Here is a 20,990-nt window from a genome sequence, read left to right on the forward strand (position 1 = left end):
CAGGTCTAGGATCTGAGCAGGCCATTCCATTCGTTTAACACCGTTGTGACCATACCATACCATGGCGGACCTCTGGCGTTGTTGTCTTAAAAGTAACATGGGTCCAGCTCATAAAACTGCCAGAACATAGGATTCATACCGAATAGTGTAGTAGATGTCAGCGATGATTTTAACATGAATTTAGAACAAGGGTCCCAATCAATACCAGAAGAAACACCCCAGGTCATAATTCGACTTATGTAGAAATTTACTGTGGGCACAAGGCATCCTGCCAGGAGCATTCTTCAGGCAGAAGCCAGACACAGATCCTTCCATCCAAGCTGTAGAAGGTGAACCTTGATTCATCGCTCCAGAGAATCTGTTTCCATTGAAATATGGTCCACTGTCGCCGTGCTTTGCACCACATTATCCGAGCAGCGCAATTGAACTTTGTAATGAAAGGCTTACGGGCGGCAATATGACCATTAAAATCAAGCAGATGTGTTTCCTTACGAATGGTATTCATCGAAGCAACACTACGGGTTGCCTGTTGAAATTCTTGGAGTATGTGGTGCGTTTTCTTTCGAATCGGTCGGGTACGTTTCTTTCGAATATCTCTGGCAACCCCATTGGTCTCTACCTCCCAGTTTCGTGGTTCTTACGACACTGGGCAAATTCTAAAGCTTAGGCAGGCAGACGCTCCTATGAGAGCCTTCCTAATTTATGAAAGCTATATTATGCTTTCAAATTAGGATTTCTCGGCTATTTTATACCCGTGTCTTAAGTTTTTTAGAGCTGTAACCTTTTACCACGGCCTTAAATTCAACTGTTTAAGACAAAGTTCAATTACCAACAGAGAACTTACCATGTGCACATGGAATGCAAACGGCCTCATCAATAAGATCGATGAGGTCAAAGATTTTATTGTAGTGCACAATCTTGACGTGTTATTAGTCCAAGAGACTCATCTTACCCCAGGGAGAACTCCCAAAATTGGGAATTATGACATGTACTCGACTGACAGGGTGTCATTAGCCAGGCGTGCAAGTGGTGGCACCTGTATCTACGTGAAGCGTTCGATTAAGCATCACATGATACCCCTCCTGATTTAAGTATTTTGGAAGCGACAATTATCAAAATTTTCCTCCAAAATTCTCCCCCACTAACAATCATCTCGGCGTACCTGCCTCCACTATAAACTGCACGTGGAAGAGGTACTTTTCCTGTCAGTGATTCTGATAAACTTTTATCATTATCAAATCACCTAATTATAGCTGGTGACCTAAATTCACGTCATACCGCATGGTTTTGCCCTAACAGGAATAGGTATGGAATTAGTCTAAATTCATGGTGCCAGAGAAACCATATACAGATCATAGCTCCTACCCTCCCGACTTACTACCCTGTTAGAGGGTCCCCTGCAGTTCTTGATCTGGCTGCCTTTTATAATGTCAATTTTAGACACGAAATAAAAGTGATTCAAGACCTTGACTCTGATCACTATCCAGTTTTGATCACCTAGATATCCAAAATCGTTACTCCAAATTACAGGAGCAAGTCTCTACAAATTGGGACGATTTTAGATTTATTTTGGAACGTACTGCTACCCCCCTATCAAAATTACCAGCAATTCGGATTTTGACAGGTGTTTACTAAATTTGGAGTCCATTCTCAAAGAAGCGAGAGCTGCGGCTTCAAAACCAATTTTCTATCCGGGTGTCAGACTCCCACCTGAGACTAAATCCAAAATTAAGCAGCGGAACGTTTTGCGAAAACTTTGGCAAAGGTCGCGTGATCCCAGTATCCGCGCCCAATTTCGCAAAATACAGAACGATATAAGGACTGAAACCCGTCTCTTCAAACAGACGAAGTGGAAACACTACATTGAGTCCCTAACGACTGAAGACAATTCGATTTGGTGGGCTGCCGCTCGAATACGCAAACAATCCAGACACATTCCGCCGCTCCAAACGGCCGATGACGCACGGATGGCTTACACAGACACTGAAAAGGCAGAAGTCTTAGCCGACAGCCTTGCTACTCAATTCACTCCTAATAACGACGCCTACTGTAACCGCCCGGTTACTCAAGGGCGCATACATTCACGTGTTGAAGAGTTTTTAACACAACCTTTCACGCCTGAACTTAGGCCCACTGATCCTAAAGAGGTGATGGAATACATCAATAGACTGAAACCCAACAAGGCTCCAGGCATGGATTCTATCTCTAATCGCATGATTAAAAATTTCCCTGTAATGTTTATTGTTTGGATTACGGTTCTTATTATTTTTATGCTAAGGAGAAGCTACTTCCCCGACCGCTGGAAAATTGCAACGGTCGTCCCCATTCCAAAACCGGGGCAAAATCTAAACTTACTCGTCAACTACAGACCAATTAGTCTGCTTTCCTCATTCTAAAAAGTATATGAAAATGTCTTACTTAATCGCCTGAATGAATTCTGTCGAGATCAAAACTTAATCATCCCGGAACAATTCGGCTTCCGACCTAAACACTCCACGGTACACCAGTTACTACGTGTAGTGGAATTCATTCATGAAGGCTTTCGTAAGCGAGAGAATACTGGAATTGTCTATCTTGACATAGCTAAAGCCTTTGACAGGGTTTAGCATGGCGGACTTATTTACAAGCTCATGCGACTTGGGTTTCCGGCTCACATCATTAAAATTATTAGCTCGTACTTAGCCGGACGAAGCTTCCGCGTACGAGTTAACCACGAACTCTCCTCTCCCCGCCCGATCCATGCTGGATGTCCTCAGGGCAGTCTTGTCTCACCTCTGCTCTTCAATATCTATATCAACGACGTGCGTAAGGCACCTAGTATCGATTTAGCTTTATATGCAAACGATACGGCCATCCTAACTCAACATACCAACATAACCACGGTAATCTCTACATTACAGAGTTACCTTTCAGCCTTAGAACTCTGGCTCGGACTGTATAAAATCAAAATTAATGTCGCTAAATGTGCTGCCACTTTATTCATCCGAAGAAACATCCCTCGTTTAGGTAATCTAATTTTCTTCGGTGAACCTATTCCCTGGGTTACTACTTACAAATACTTTGGTGTTTTACTAGACTCAAAATTAACTTGGCAACTTCATATTCAAAAAATTATTGCGAATGCGGAAGCTGTCAAAGCCAACTTGCGTCTCTTTTTCGCTAAAAATAGCGACCTGTCACTTGATAACAAGATCTTGCTTTATAAATCTATCATAAGGCCTATTCTCACTTACGTGAGTCCCATCTGGGGCTCAGCTGCTCTGACTAACCGTAAACACGTCCAAATTTTTCAATCAAAATTTTTACGGCAGATATTAAACGCTGCATGGTTCATAAGGAACGATGACATTCATAACGACCTCAAAATTATGCCCATTAATCGCTTTGTACAGCGATTTTCGGAAAGATTTTTCAAAAACAACCATCTTGTTGGAAATCCAGTATTACATACCCTGCCGGTATATGATCCTGCGGTTGCCTCTTCTAAAAAGCGACCCAGAGCAATCTTACAACCTGATTATGCTCAACTACCTTTTAAACGGCGTCGGTATTGGAATACAGACGCCCATGTGGATGCTTACCTCTCGTTCCTAAACCCCAACCGCCCCCGCGTTAACAATGCGTAAGGGCATTGACCGGAGGAACCCTGTTCTTTAACTCTTTAAGAAGAGTCTTCTAACGTTTCTTTGACAAGGGACAACTTATCTCCGCAGGCGCACGCGACTGCACTTAATTTCTCTATAGCTTCTTGAAAGCTTCTTTTCCACCGCTAAACGGGTTGCTTTCGACCCCTAAGGGGACCTTTTAACGTCGCACTAAATAGCGACCAATAATTTTCTTCTCCTCCTTCAGTGTATCATACTGAACTGCTACTAGAACCCGCCCAACGGGTTTCGCCCCCAGCCCTTTTGCCCAACTCTCCGGATTGCTTGTCCTAAGGATTTTATTTTGCTGTTGATATCAAGAATCAAGGAAATGTATTGCACCTTTTTATTCTTTTCAAAACTTTTTGAATGTTGACTCCTCTCTCAAAATTTATTCCTGGCCCTTTTTAGACACAAAATTTAATTTGAAGACTTTCTAAGAGTTTTCCTTTTTTCTCATGCGGAAGGCATTATCTGAAAAGCTTTTATTTTTGTAATTAGGCTTCAAAATTTTCCCTTATTAGATGAACCCCTCTTTTGATGTAATTATTCTATCTCTGATGATGTGGAGTTAAAAGCCTAGCCTAGCGCACTCCGTAAATTAACTTAAGAGATTAATTAAAATTAAGAGAAAACACTGTGTTAGATTGACACAGGTTTTGAATAATAAATATATCGATTTGAAAGGGCTATCAGATATGGGTCTTTCTTCTCTGAGAAACGAAAACGTTTGGCAGAGATTGGAGAAGCAATATGAATATTTACATAGTAATCAATTTGGCGGTTAAAAGCTGAAATGAATGCAACAACGTTTGGTGAAGAAAATAGTAATGAAATTTTTTAGAATATGTAAAGAAAATCGTGATGAGTTTTATTCAAATACATGTTAAATTGAGGTTGCATTTTTCTTTATTTTAAATTTCACGCTGGTGCCTTGTTCTTTGAATTAAATTAAAACAATTATCTGAATTTATGGCAGCAGAAAAGAAGATAAATTTAAACAAACTGACTGAAATCATTTAAAGGATGTTACAGCGTTTTTTAGATTTCGTAATGTAGAAACATTTCCTTTATAATATATAACGAAAGCATAAGGTTGTTTTATATCCAAAATCTTTTCCTTACCATAGTATCGTTTTCTGAACAATATTCTTTATACTTGGCGCAGATAATTTCTTCTGGTGCAGTACAATGATGAGGATATTTAGCACAATATTTGCTTCTCATGATTCTGAAAGACATACATATGTGATGAAAGTTAGAAAATACTTAAATGTGCATATATTATTTTTTCTTATCTGTATTAAATATTACAAATTTAATCGACTATATTTCTTGCGCTATTGTTTCTAGAAATATGGAGACTGCTTAAACGAAAAGCATTACATATGTTTAAATACAATGTTAGATATCGTACGTAGTTTTAGACAGATGATCCGAAGAGATATCAATTTTACACATAAAGATTAAAAATATAATAATAATAATAAACTTTATTGCAAATTTAACTCCATTAAACTTATTGAAACTATGAGAAGTTTTGATGCAGAATATTAATGTGCAAAAAAAATACACGAATTTCATATCGTAAAGTTAGCGCATTACGGTCGGAATAGTTTCGTCTTATAAATCATACTTTCAAGGGAATGAAGACTTTAAATAGTGAAATTTGCAAAGGTTTCGATTGCTAGGTGATCAAACAATTCCGCAAAACAAAATGTCACAGATTGTTATACTCACAGAAGTAAATATTTCATGAAATACCTACTTTGAATAAAAAGAAGTATATTAATGAAATTTGAGTATGTGTTTGATTCAGTCGCTTTTCAGGCATTAAATTTGAGCAAATGTAAATGTAAGGAAAAGCGAGTTATATTTAAATTTTATGCTTTCTGCTTGAACTTATTTAATAGTAAAGAGGATGTAGTTGATGATAAAAATAATAATTAGTATCCAAATTTACTAAAGACTGCAGCTTATCTCTCCTGACCTTAACTACCAGTAGTCGTTTTTTATTGACATAGGATGCAGCTGGAATAGAAACTAAAGTTACGTCTGCAGAACTGAAGCAAATTTAGTACTTTACTGGCAGATTTGCTGAAAAGCGTTTATTTAAGGCTAAAAGGAGATTGAGAGCTCGAGAATATTTAATAACGTTCCATAATGTGAATCGTAAAAATGAAAGTTTTTGTTGAAACGTTTTATTATGACACGTTTCTGCAGTATCAAGCATAGCAACTGTATAGTTGTTAGATGTATTTTGGAAATAAAACTTATGAGGATTTTCTCCCTCCTTCTAGCATGCCTTCGTGGTGTAACGGTAGCATACTCCGCAGGTATTTCGAGAGGTCCAAGGTTTTAGTTTCGGCGAGGACATTGCTCATTTTCATATCTACACCTTAAAAAAAGACTCTACAGTGATTTCCGAACTAAATCGTGGAGACCATAATTCGTCACCATCAGGATTTGCCAGCTAGGTCCTCTAATCCCCAGTGGCCCAAAGGGGAAGTATAAGGTATTTTCTCTTTTTCCAACATGCCTTCGTGGTGCAATAGTAGCACACTCGGCACGCATTCGACAGGTCCAGATTCGAGTTCTGGAGAAGGAATTGCTCATTTTTCATGTCTCCTGCTTTAAAATAACCTAATGAGTCTACAGTGGCCCCCGAACTGAAAGGTAGTGGACGATAATTCGTCGCCACGAGAATTTGGCGACTGAGACCTCTAATTCCCAGTAGAACTTTTAAAGGTTGATATATAAGGTATTTTCTCCCTCTTTTCAGCACGCCTTTATGATGCAACGGTAGCAGACTCTGTGGGTATTCGAGAGGTCCAGGTTAGCGTCACAGCGAGGGCATTGCGCAGTTTTCCCACCTCCTACTTCAAAATCATAATGGCGCGACAAACTTAATTATTATACACAATAGAACATATCCACTAGGCAAAGATATTGAATTTCCATATTAAACCTTTTAATGCTTTAATTGTATTTACCTGCATGGTATCTCTTCGAACAGATTTCAATGAAAACTTGCTGGCGGTTTATAAAAAGCAGTTCAGATCAAATATTAACTGTTCAAAGATTAAGGTGCCACCTTACATTGTTTTGCTAATTAACTCTTCTCCAAATTATTAAAAAAACTATTAAGTGTGCCCACATTTTAATCTATAGGTTTTTAAAAAGAATTAAATGTTATTTCTCCAAAAAGAAAATGTCTCTAACATATGTACTACATATTTACACAAATAGATATTTTCACAGATAATGCAGAATTGGATTAACAATGTTAATAAATTACAAACTCACAAGGGAATTACTTACCCATTATTATTACAGAAAGTGTAAGCAGGAATTTCTAAATGTTCCAGTTTCTCTATGGCGATGTTCACATCAGTGGGATACTGAAGAGCATATTTGAAGAAACTAACACATTGATAGAGGAAACCAGTGAGGCAAATTAAGAGAACGACTGCACGAAAGATCCTTCGACGAATATCGACCGTGTTAAATATACTGGACACAGCTGTTATAGATGAATCTGTAAAAACTCTAGATGCATACTTTACCAGGGCTTTGTGTTTCATATTGATCTCTTCCAATGTCTTACTTTCAGCATCTCTTTTAATCTCCCTTCTTGTGTGCTCTGTTATTCTAATGTTTGCATCATCAATAACAAATAATGGCATTCTTTATGAAGAAATGAAATTAGATTTTTCCAAAGTAAGCAGAATTCTGTTGGAAAAGTATATTTGCGATTAATGTTTGAAATTACATTGCAGAAGACAAGCATAAAAATATATATAACAAAATTTTTATGTTCGTTTAGTGCTGAATTTGTGTTTATTCCCTTTACAAAGGTTGTTCGCACATTTATTAGACGAATTTCGTTGTATTTATAAATATTTTACCTAAACAGTTTCACATTTCAAATGTTTTATTTGATAACTTTTATTCTTCACTGTCTTTCTACTTCGTAATTTACAAGACAATAAAGCATTTTTTAATATGGTAAGAGATATTTTATCCCATTCCACTTGAACAACTTTCCAAGGAAGGTTGAAGGTCGAAGTTTGGACAATCTGATTTTTACCCTACCCAACATTGAAAATGAAACACCAAGAAGGAGTGTCCAGAAAGTGATGAAATTCTGCAAACAAAGAGAGATAGCAACGGACGACAAGTGATCTTTATCTCGAAATGATATGCATAATACAGTGCGAGAACAGCGTCGGCTCAGTAGGTTAAATGGATTTGGATATGGATATGGTGAAGTGAGTGACCCATTGCTTAACCATTGGTAATGTGGGTCTTGTCCAGGCACAATAGTTTTCCAGACAATTACACTCCAATGGGATCATAGGGGATCCTACCAGGCTCTGCTTTCAATGCATTATATTGGTTCGTATACCACGCCATAGGCAGTGCCTTTTTTTTGCATTGATGTTTTCATAGTTGGTGCCTTTCACACTTACATGCTATAAACGACAGCTCCAGGTCTGCTTACATACGATATTTGAGGTAATATCTTTGTCATGTTAGTTTATGCTGTGTTGCATAACTCAGTGCCTCTTGTGGACAGTAAGTTCATTATATTTCTGATTTTTTTCCTCAGATGGTTTTTCTTGGTAACATATCTTATAAAAGCAGTCATTTAAATTTCTGAATTCGGGACTCTTAAATGATGTTCAGCTGTGACGGAGCATTTAAATATATAACGTTCGGGACTGCTTCTTTCTCAACATATACACTGGTCTGATTCAGTTACGTTCCTTGCATAAAGGTACGTGGGAAAAAGGCTGTGGTAAGAACCACGTTATTTCTCTTATTATTGAACTGGGTGCTGTGCCTGCTTTTGGAAAGTCCTTTATCCTTGTTCGGCTTTGTCCCACCAGGTCTGCAATTAGATTTGTTGCTTATGAGTTTTTTAAGTGCGAGCCAGGCCGTGGCACTAATAAGTTTTGCACGTTTTGAACCCTAGCTGCTTCTTTGGCTGGGATTTCAGGCACCTCGCTCCTTTTTGTCCCTGCATGTGCCTTCAGCCAAGTGACAAAGAAGTGTTGATTTTGTAATGCTGAAGTTTCTGTAATCTTTTGGATTAATTTTGATCGGTAGTGCGGGTTTGCGATGGCATGTATCGCTGAAAGACAGTCTGTAAAGATATATGCTGTTTTTATAGAGTTTGTGATGTTGTATTTTATTGCCTGAAGGAGCGCTACTAATTCCGCTTGGAATATTCTATTTTGTTGATCTATGTGGAACTTTTGTTCTGTTGTCGAGTTGGGATCTAGGTAGATTTAGCAACTCTTGTATCTAGGTCGTCAGCAACTGTTGCGTTGCGAAAAGACTATGACAAAGAATGGCCACATTCCGTGTTCTGGAATACTGAAGGTTGTCAAACGGTTCGAAGAAACTGACCGTGAAAGACATCGCTAAATCGAAGGGCCGGATTACTGCTGTGAAAATCATTATGAATGATATACGGAGGAATAATGTACGAGGAGTAGCAGTGCTCGCATAGCTGCATGAATATTGCACGTGCCTCAGTCAACGATTTGACTTATCCTTCATGGGATATTGTAACTCTATCCCTATTAATTGCAATCACTGCATGAGTTACTTCAAGGAGAAACAGTTGTGATGCATTTGCCGAGTGGGCTATGGTAAGAATTGAAAGTGACCCTCGGTGATTGTTCAACGTTTTCTCGATGGATGAGGCGCACTTCACATTATACGGGGATGCCAACACCCAGTACACTCGTATATGGGAGACGTCGAATCCTCGTGAATACACGACGAAGTCACTGCATCCAGCCAAGTTGACATTCTGGTGTGGCTTCACCTCATCTTTCATTATTGGACCATTTTTCTTTGAAGAAACGGGTCTGGGAAACGTGCACAGTATCCGCCGAGCGTTACCTCACTCTTTTCCATAACAAAGTTGTGCGCGCATTAAATTAAAGAAGCGTGTTATCTGTAGTAAGCTTTATGTGTTACGTTGAGAAAATTCTGGTGTAATAAATTTTTAACGTTTCAAATGCCTGACTGAACTTTGTTACAAGGTGCCGGACAAAAAACTAACATAAAGATACAGAAAATTCTGCTAAAAATTATCTGCAACTTTTGAATCTTATATTGTGTGGAGGAGGAGAGGAACTGTGAGATTGATCTAACGCACTTTACATTTAATCAACTGTTCTTAGAATCAATTAACTATATGAAAGGGCAAATTCTCACTTAAAAAATCTTAACCTCACTTAAATCACTTAAAAATCCTAACCAAAGAGGATTAAGTCTTCGGTGGTACCCGGGTAAAAATAGTATGCTATCTCTCCAGATAAAAACATTTCTTCACTTTAAGTAAATTACATATTCATCAATTCTATAATTGATTCAAGAGCAACTAGTTCAATTTCATTAATTCAAAAACCTCACAAACACCAGAGGGGAAATTTTCATATTTCAATTAGTTCCTCTTAAAAAATCAAGAGTTTAAATACAATCTTAGCACCTAAATATCCTTTCAATTAATCCAAAACCAACATTAAAATAATTGTAAATAAGTGGTTAGTACAAAAATTAAAAGGCGCTTTGTGAATCCCTTACATTAACAATATTAACAATCCACCCCCCCGAGTTGAAACTCCATGTTTCTGAAAAGCCTTACAGCTCAAATAAATGGAGTGACTGGACAGGCCTAAATAAAGTAACACAAAATAAACAAATGAAACAAAAATATACAATCATAAACACATTTATTAATTTCTAGAATAAATTCAGAAAGTTGGATAAACTAATCAGTATCCTTCAAAATTAACTTTAAAATAACATATATGTCATTCCAAAATTAACACTCATATTAATTGTTAGCGTACTAGTTTTGTTTTAAATATACCATAACTCACACATTAAGCTGGTGAAACAAATCTTAATCCTCCAAAATAACTCCTCTTTTTACTTAAAATTTCTAATCACTTCTCTCTATATATAAATGATTGTTAACTAGCCCACCGTGGAATTAGGGAAGACGGAGAACAGAGAGATAAAAATAATTTTAATAAAATTTCACTCACAGGTGGGAGACAATTTTATTGAATTGAAAAATCCTTAGTGTCCAATTCAATATTTTGGAAAAAAGAGCAAGGACCGCAGATGTCAGAAAACGCAGGTGCCGGATACCAGTAACAAATACTCGTATCTGGAACGCTTCTGTAGGTCGAGAACCGCAGGTGCCAAAACCCAATGACAAATACTTGTTTCTGGATCACTTCTTTAAGTCAGGAACCGCGGATACCGGGTAATAAGGACAAACACTTCTTTCTGGAACACTTCAATAAGTCAGGAACTGCTTCGAAAATGCCTATTTATCGTGCTCGGAAGAAATAATGGAGAAGAGGAGAAGAAGGGAAATCGATGCTAAACTTTTTGTGAAAGAGCTCTTGACATCGCGCAAACGAAAATTCTCGTCAGTCTAAGGCCAAGATAAACGCGGCCCCAGACTGCTGGCTCAGGCACCCAGCAATAGGGCAATCCCGCAGCTGGGTAAACGTACCAGATGCCTTTTTTCTAGCTTCACATCAGAAAACTCAAATCTGTCTGACTTCAACACCCGTACAAGTTCTGAAGAAAACTCTTTCTCTACCCACTAAAAAGCATAGACCGAAAAAATTACACATAAAGTTTAACTTTGGTAATCCGAGAATTTCTCTTTTTATTTTGCTTAAAATCTTCACACACACCTCGGCAAATCGAAATAGAAACGCTGTACAAAGACCTGTTGAAGAGCTGGAAACTGTGAGTCACCCAGAAGCGTGAGAAACTAAAATTCAACCCCCAGCTAACAAGAGGAAAAACAAGACATAAGAATCAATGCTTTCCCTTAAAATGAAATTTACATTCAGTCAGAAAGAAACTCATTTATTCAACACTTGCAGCATTCACAGAGAAAGTGAAAAAAAGACAATTAAATCTTCCTTTACCACCCAGTAAACAAACCCCTCCCCAGAGCGAAATACATACGACACAACACTAATATACTGCCTTCTGTTATCGTAAAAGCTATTCACAAAAACACCTCCATCCAGAATGTTCAAAAGAAAGGCTTCCTGTCTTTGTTAGAAAAATCGAACAACTGAAAAAGTAAAATAGTTAAAGATTTTTAACTGTTACAAATATATACCATTACGCTCTTTACAGTTTCAATTGAAATAAAATATCTAAATTTTGATTAATTGAATAACATTAGCACAATTAAAAATTCACGACTCAACGTATGCAGGATGGCGCACCGCAACACTGTGCCAATCCAGTGAAACGATTCCTATTGAGTACCTTCGGGAAAAACAAAGTGATCAGTCGAGGTGGCAAGATCGCATGGCCTCCACGAACACCCGACCACACTGCGGTCGACTTCTGGTTGTGGGGCTATTTGAAATAACTTGTGCACCTTTCATGCCCTTCAACATCGGCCGAACTCAAAGATTCTATCTGTCGTAATTTTTTCGCAATTCATTCCGATATGCTGCCTTCAGCTGTAACACCTGCTGTGAATCGCCTCAGCTGTGTCGTGCAATGTTTTGGAGGTCATGTTGAATAATTGTTATTGAATTAATAAATGGATGCAGCGTATTGTTTTCCTGTTCAGTGTGTTTCGAGTCGTCAGGGAACTCTACCGGTGACATTTGAAACTAATTTTTTTTTGCTGCTTAAATGAATCCGACTTCCTTTTGAGCACTTTCTTCTAAACCGCACTTTTTTATAGTAATTCCTTCTTTTTTATGAATTGTTAAAGTTTCAAGGAACTTTTGGCTCACCCGGTATTATTATTTTATTTGAATAACATGCCATAATTTCATTTTAACTGAAAAAGAATATGTGATATGCATTTTATTTTATTAAATTAAAATAATTTTGTGTTCTGTTAGTGTAGAAAAATTAAAGATGAAATTGTAAGGCCTAATTTTAAGGCTACGCAAACGTAATAAATTATATTCATTGTTTTCTTTAATAATTATAAGAATAGTTAACATATTTAGACAAATGAAAAATACTTTCTTTGTTTAATGTTTTCAAAAAAAAATCTGATGGGGACACCACGTGACTTCCTTAAACAGCCTATCAAATTATACACATTTTTGGCTGCATTTCATTCAAACCTATTTCCTTGAATTTCATTAGAGATATATTTCTCATTCAATTAATCCAGTTCTCAGTTCGCGACAAGGCAAAAACACATAAAAACTGAAAACATCTTCATTAAAAATTGTAAAATATCGAAAAACATGAAACACCAAATTTAGTTAAAAACAGTTAAAAAAACTTTTTACGATTAGAGTTTCTGCGCAAAAACAAGCAATTTGGCCAGCGGGAAGGAAGATAGAATTTTTACTGCACAAAATTAAGAGTTTTACTTTCGGTTCCACTGGGCAAAAAGACACTGAAGTTGGTGCAGAAACTGACTTAATTCACTATTCTACTAAGATTTTCAAATGTAAGCAAATAATGGCTTCTTTAAGCTTAGTACCATTAAACAACTTTTAAACTGGTGATAATTCTATAACTAATGCATGCAGATTAACTGAAGTCATAAGAACATTAACCGAAACATAAGAACAACATAATTCAATCACTTTTAGAGCAAAAAATGCAATTTTTACCAACATATAAGAATAAAAAACTGAATTCATCTACCTGGGTAATAGTATGTAATAGGTGATGATTTCCTGCTACAGGACGACAGCGTTAGACCGTACAGGGCTCGCATCGTGGATGATAATCTTCAGCAGCAAACAATTCAGCACATGGAGTGCCAGCTCGATCATTGGATCTGAATTCTATCGAGCACCCTTGCCACGCTTGCAACTGCTTTGCAAGACCAATGGCTCTCATTTCCTGTGGAACTGATAGACCGTATAATGGACAGAATCACATATCGTGGTTTGTGCTGTATTGCTTCTAGGGAAGTGAAGGTAATTTTCCTATACCAAACTGGCATACACTAATTTTAGCAGTTTTTCAATAATATTTAAGAAAATTTAAATCTTTTTAGTTGTTAATATTTCGAAGGCATAGGTTAATAAGAGTATGTTTCAAGTTTATTGTTAGTAGGAAAACAAGTAATTAACACTGTTGCTTGCTTATGGGTTCGTAATGGATTGAGTGCACACTGAACCAATGATGGCCTGATTAAATTTATTTTTTCAAAAGAAAACCTTAACAGCTCTGCAACTTTCAATAAGAGTACTCTTACAGCTCTTCTTAGTAGAGCAGAGCACAATTAGTAGTTATCGCATCAAACTGCTAATAACGTTAAACATAACGTAATGCAAATCACATTCAAAGAGTGAAGCTCTCACGGATATCTCTCAATACCCCGAAGTCAGTTCTGAAGTAAAAACTGAGAACTGATGTCCTCACCGGTCTTATATAGTTTTTCTCCTGTCGCCGAGATATTTCCAGTATGAAAATTCCATTTCCATTTCTTGAAATTACTGGAAGGCATATGCGGTTAAATTTACATATAAGGGCCAGATTCGCTTACAGTTACACGTAGGGATCAATTACAGTTACAGTACTAATTACAGTTACACAGGCACCGAACAAAAATGTCGCCAAATGGTCGCCAGGTTTGGCCACTTCTGACGATTTCTCTTCTCTGTCTTCATAGATTATTTTGCTTCTTACCAGAAAAAATTCATTGAAAGTGAGCAAAAACTTTTCAGTAAATAATAAGGCAGCAAATGAAGTAAATAAAGAGCTTATATTATCCCCAGTAACCAGAAAAGAAAGTTAAAATTATTTGCTACCTAAAATGCAAGAAGTCATGTACGAAAAGAAGTAAAAAATATGTTCTGAAAGTGATTTTAAGGTTCAATTTCTAAACGAGATACTTATTATAATAAATGTACTTAAGAACAATTGTTTTATGTTATGCCCACAATAAAATATGAAAGAGAAAAGCCAGGTTTTAGAAAATAGAGAAACATAGCGCAGATTTATTTATTTATGAAACTTTGTCCAATAAATAAGACAATATATATTTAGGATTATAAATTGTAAAAGAAATAGCAAAGCATATTTTTGTCATCTAATTATTAGTCCAAAGGGATTTTAGTCCCGAAGGACTATTACTTTCGTTTTGGCATTTTGCGTAGGACTCATATAAATGTCGGTTCACTTTTCAAACTCTTGCCATTAAATGTTAGAGTCCTGCATTATATGATTTAGGTCTGTTTCCGCGATTCCTGTTTGCGCGTTTTTAAAAAATCTTCCTGTTTGCGCGAAATCGGGGAGTACAGTCCTCCCCCCCCCAAAGTTCCTCAGGAGAAGTCAGGATGAGTCATTAAGAAGAGCTGGGCAGTTCCTTTGTGAATAAGTTAGTCATCGTCTTGACATTGTTAACTAAGCCTGTTAACAATGTCAGGATGAGGAGCCTAAAATAAGACATAAATAAAATCAATGAGGAGCCTAAAATAAGATGTGTCTTATTTTAGGCTCCTCTCGAAATCTTTAGTTTCATTCCACTTTAAAATCTTTAGTATTAGCTGTTATTTTTCGTATTTAAATCAGTATGGATGTTTTAGCGATAATTGAAACTAAAAGGAAAAAGCCTTTAGCCCTTTATAAAGGTTATCAATATCGAATTCTGAATAGAAATAAGGAAAATGTAGTTTATTGGATTTGCCTAAATGAAAAAACTAAAAGCTGCAAAGGCTCCATTAAAACCAAGAAGTTGTTTTAGAAGAAAAAATTTATTTATGTCAACCTGATACAGCACATTCTTTAGTAAAAAGACAAATATTTGTAGCAACAATGAGAGCGAAAGAAGAAAATGTGCCACTTTCTCAAATTTACAATGAGAAGTTGGAAAACTATACAATCAAGCTTTGACATTTTAACCAATATTCCGCAGTTTTCAAGTGTTAAAACAGCTCTATACAAATCTAGGCAAAGTGCCGAAGGATACTATCGAGAAGCTACATGTATGGAAGATTTAGAAATTCCTAATGAATTATTAGCAATGGATGATAACTTTAGTTTCTTGTTGTTCGATTATTTAAAAGATAGCTGAATTTTGGTGTTTTCAAGTAAGAAGGGGAGGGAAGTAATGAAAAGCGGCAAAACCTTATTTATGGATGGAACTTTTAAAAGTTGCTCAAAGCTTTTCTCTCAAATTCATACTATCCATGTTGAAATTGGAAGTACATCTAACGAGATTAATGTTGTTCCTGTGTTGTTTTGCTTACTTCCCGATAAGCGAAAGCAGACTTAAGGAGATTATTTCGTTTAATTAAAAATCATATTTCTGATTGGAATCCTAAAGAAATTGTGATGGATTTTGAAATTGCAGTTATAATTTCGCTGAAAAATACTTTTCTTTCCTTAAATATAAGAGGTTGCAATTTCCACTTAAATCAGTGTCTGTGGAGAAAAATTCAAGACTTAAGACTTGTTAACGAATATAGGCATAAAGAAGAAATTAGAACCCATCTCAGAATGTGCTCGTCCCTTGCATACATACCCGCGGAATGTGTCGATGATGGTTGGCTGTGCATACGAGAAAGTTCACCTCGTAATGCAAGATTAGAGGCATTTTATGATTACTTTGTTGAGCAGTGGGTTGAAAATGACGTCGTAAGTATACAGATGTGGAACTGCAATGAAAAATTGCACAGAACAAATAATATTGTTGAATAATATTGTAGGGCATCATAAATTAAATTCTGTTATTAGGAAAATCCATCCTAAAACTCTAAAACTGATAAAATGTTTGAAAAACGGAGCTAAAGAAAGTGATTATTTTATAGATCGTCGTTATGTAAATTTAGAAGGGAAAAGAAGGAAAACAAGTGTGGTCAAAAAAGAGGAAAGAATCCAACGTATAATGCAAGAATTTTACGCATCACAAAATATAAGAAAGTGTTTATTACCTCTTTCTTATCTACAAAAATTCGATTAAAACATGTGAAAATTTTCTCTAAAAATAATTTAATAATAATTTTTTTTTAAAAAAAGGAAAATGACTAACATCACACAACTTTTAAACACGCCAGTATTTTTAGTGCCAGTCCTAAGCCTGGAAAAGTGTGAAGGAAAGTTGAATTTTCTCTGTTATTAAATTGATAATTTTAGTTATAAGGTACTTTCTGCCTCCTTTCCGCATGCCTTCGTGATTAATTGGGAGCATACTCGGGCGTGTATTCGAGAGGTCCAGGGTTCGAGACTCGGGGAGGGCACTGCATTTATTAAACCTAATAACGTCACACTGTAATCAAATTTATTAAATTTTCTAATCGTAGCATGCATTTTAAGGGATTATCGGAGATTTCGAAAGCACGAATTTTAAGGGATTATCAGAATATCGCAATATTCGACAAATACTGAATTCTCCACTTTTTAAATATTCATCGTCAGAGTAAACTAAACAAACTCGTTTGATATTTGCCTTAAAGAAGCTGATTGTACTTACTCTTCAGTTACAACTGTTGAACCAGTGATTCCGAAGTTTTTAATATTGCCACCATACGAATAAAGTAAATTGCGAATCGCATTTACAGTTGGAATTGAAAGTGACTCACAAAGTACAGTTTCTCTTAAAAAAGAAGCTAGATGAATAGGAGATTTAGAAAAAGAGCATTTATAATGAAACAATATCAAATAAGTTGATAATAATTAACAATTTCATTATATACAAATACAGATGTGTATATAAAAATAAATGATTTAAAATATACTCTTTAACTATTTATATTTACTGTCAATAGTTACTAACAGGTATATACACATAATTATTTTAAATTAGTATGATAAATATGTACAATCACTGAAGAATATTGTTTATACTTTAGGAAACGATCTTTTAGTTCATTGCCAAAATCATCGCAGAGTTTGAACATCTCTTCCCTTTTAAATACAGTACTTTATTTATGCAAAGATATACAAAGACTCAGACTTCGTAAATATCTTTCGATTATTTCTTTTAAAAATTCTTTTTTTTTAAATCTAAAAAATTTTTGCTTTCCTACGTTTCGGAAGAGGCCAACGCCCAGTCGATCCCCCATTATGAAACCCCTTTGAAAGGGGGTAATGAAGATTGATGATTTCGCGCAAACAGGAACGTTTTTGACAACCGTGCAAACAGGAATCGCGCAAACAGGAAGACACCCATTATATTTGAAGAAATTAAATAATGAAAAATCTGCATAAATGTAAGTATATTTCTCGCACTGTGATAAAACAACGGTACATAAAGCCATCGAATATTGAATGACGTAATCCTACTGCGAATATGGGCATGTGGAAGGGCAAATTTGAAGTTTGTTTTATTATCGATTTCTTATTTTGTAAAACTTTAACGAATTTTTGAGTAACAAACTCAACGATTTAAAAGCGAGTAATGGCAACACTCTACGAGGGAAAAAAACCTTTTTATCTCCAGCTCGTCGAACGGTGTATCGGAAATTCTAAAGATATGCTCATTTTAAAATTATTTTGCGGCATTCCTATTGAACTAAATATTATGGTTTAAGTGCAAAGAGCATGATATTTAATAAATAAAGGTAACACACAAAATGTTAAAAAACGCCTCTTTGGACGTAATTTAAAATCTGAAATATTTCAGTTTTTTTTTTTTTTTGTTTGTTTTTGTTTTTTGTATCCAACTGTATTTTTCTATATCAGCAATTTGAGTTCCTATGGTTACTTTTAGTTAAACGCAGGCTCGAAAGGTAAAGTCAAAAAGACTTGTATTTATTAAATAGCTCCCTTTTACATCATAAAATTGGTGCAAATTGTTGTCGAATAAGAAAATAATTCAACTAACATTAAACTATATACAACTAATCAATCGATATAACTACAAATTTCATTCATTTCTTGCATAAAAACTATTCTCGATTTGAACTGATGGATAGAAATGTTTTTGGGCGTTCTTTTTCGGGTTAATTAAATAATCGCCGCAATTACTCCTTTGAGCTCTAACTCATTAGCTACAGCAATATAGTATCTGAATCGAGATATGAAACTTCATGATGTATTGCAGTTCATATTTCAAAGAATCATAATATTTTCCCAGGTTATACTATCATCTTTTTTTCTTTTCGAAACTGCAATTTCAGGCTCTTCAGTGATCTAGTGGTGAATTCCCTGAAAACTGAAAGTTCATCCGGGGTTTGAATCACGGTGAACGGGCTGGGTATATGAGCGTTTTCGTGGTTTTCCTCTATGTGTAACGTGTATACGAGCTGATTTCCCCTAGAAAGTCCTCTACGAAAGCATCCTTCCACTTAGGCAGACATGTGGTGCTCTAGTGCTTTTCTATAGTTAAATTAAATAAACCGAACCAAACCAAACCGCCCTTCTTGAAGTATTTAAAAGCATAACACAGAACAGAAAATGTTTAACCCAGAGATTGATATATCGGAAAAATAGATTACGACTTACAAATTTCACTGACTAATTTTATTTTGACTTACCGTCAATCGTTTTTTCCTAGGTCACATTTTCGGTTCAAGAGGACCTTATATATTTATTTGCAAGGTAAAAGCAAATTTTAAATCACTGCTTGTGTGCTTCATGTAGTATTAACTAGGATAATAGGAATGGAATTATTGTAATATTATTTGTAGATATATAGATAACAGTAAAATATACTTCGTTTATCTTACTACGTTAGTGATAAAGAAGCAGCATAAATTTAAAAAAAAATATATATATATGTAAAAATACTTTGTTTATAAAGAAAAGCATTTTTGCGAAATAGAAGTATTTCGTTAAAATATTATTTTAAAACAGAGAGCTGAAACCACGCAAAATAAAGCGATCGGAAGGAAGTAATAAACGTTCCCGAAGCCGTCTCAGTTTTGAAACGCTATTTTAGAAAAATAGTTGATTTTACGATTTACATTCAAAATAACGTTCCTCTTCGAGGTCTTGTTTAGCTTGTTTACCTAAAACTGGTAGACAATTTTAGAAAACAAAATATATTATCTCGTACAGAAGATTGCTCATCAAAGAACATTTATCTAAACATTTGTAAAAAGTCTAGCACTTACTTCTTGTGACCGTCACAAATAGATATCTATTAACACAGGGATGAAATCTTTAACGATACACACCCAGAAAATGAATGAAGCAGCTATTAAATGCAACTGGAGTAGAAGCGCGTAGTCACAGATACATTCTAACTACTACCGCGCCTAGGTGGCAATATACAATAATATTTTTTCTCTGTTTTTGTTTTGTTTTGCTTTTTTTTTCTCGTGAGGCATACTCACTCATATTCTCAGCGGTCTACCTCTTCTCTGAAACTAATAATGTAGCGTGTTGTCATTTAATTCGATGGAGTTTTTCACATTATGATTAATAATGCATGAGAACAATGGCATTCAGCTGTGACCAGGCATTTGTCTTTTCAGTTATATTAATAGCGCAAACTTACTAATGATAATGAATCATCCAGAAAGTTTACTTTATTGCTTGGTATAAAATAATATTTGCTGGTATGCTTGTATTTATAAGAAGGCGAATATAGTTTACGTTATTTCTTCTAAGATGCGAATCATATTGAAAGCAAAACTAAAAAAATCACTCAGTATGGAAGAGATTCTAAAATGGAAGTGTACGCTGTCTGTAGTAACATTTTTTAAAATGAACATTTTTCACGGAGTCTTCAAAGAACTTCAAAGTTAAGTTGTTCTAACGTTTTTCTGGAATAATGTATTATTAATTAAAGGTGGGTATCAAATTTTTAAATGATAGAATAAGTATAAATGCCAGATTTTCGATCTTTATAAAAACAATGTTGAAATTATAACAACAAACTTTCCACAATTTTATTCGACACATTTTCTAAATATTTGAACATTCTTTTATTTTCTACTTATTCTAATAAAATTCAAATATTCTTGCATTATTTTTAGTTTCTATTATTTCTATTTCTTTATAACGTAATCTTTGCTAGAAATAATTCATTACTTTTGTCATACGAACCAACCATTTTGAAATCTTGACTAGTTTGTTTTTCTAGTAATCTCATAGAAAAAGTTAAATAAAATGAATGTGTGCTTCAGCACTTTCACAATTGTAAAATATTGATTATATTTTAATAATAGACGACGGCTCTTTTACGTTTGAGCTGTGAAAGGATGACTGTCTTTAATATCTATAAGTATCAAAGATCTGAGAACATTCAATTACTTTTCAAATGTGAGAAACTTATAGCCATCATAATGAATATTTAAGCTGACGCGTAAGATGGAAATACAAACGAGCCACGAAGTATCGAAAATGACTCAAAATTATTAGTTTTTAAATATCTATAGTTAATTTCTTTTGATTTTTGCAATAGTT

General features: G+C 35.3%; 1 protein-coding gene across 3 annotated transcripts in view; it reads right to left on the minus strand.

Moving 5' to 3' along the window:
• Positions 1–19,829, minus strand: part of LOC118202573 (bile acid-sensitive ion channel-like) — an 80,668-nt gene extending 60,839 nt beyond the window's left edge. For all 3 annotated transcript variants that reach the window (XR_015041708.1, XM_085818870.1, XM_085818871.1), the window contains exons 1-3: positions 19,694–19,829; positions 6,966–7,376; positions 4,770–4,875 (exon numbers count right to left, since the gene is read on the minus strand). Coding sequence is in view for 2 of the 3 variants with exons in the window: in XM_085818870.1 (XP_085674996.1) it covers positions 4,770–4,875; positions 6,966–7,330 (471 nt within the window). In the remaining variant the exon portion in view is untranslated. The remainder of the gene's footprint in view (positions 1–4,769; positions 4,876–6,965; positions 7,377–19,693) is intronic.
• Between the last annotated feature and the right edge of the window lie 1,161 nt (positions 19,830–20,990).

The sequence above is a fragment of the Stegodyphus dumicola genome, chromosome 6 (assembly GCF_044657685.1).
Source record: "Stegodyphus dumicola isolate Sdum_Otavi_A_Nest chromosome 6, ASM4465768v1".
Classification (NCBI taxonomy): Eukaryota; Metazoa; Arthropoda; class Arachnida; order Araneae; family Eresidae; genus Stegodyphus; species Stegodyphus dumicola.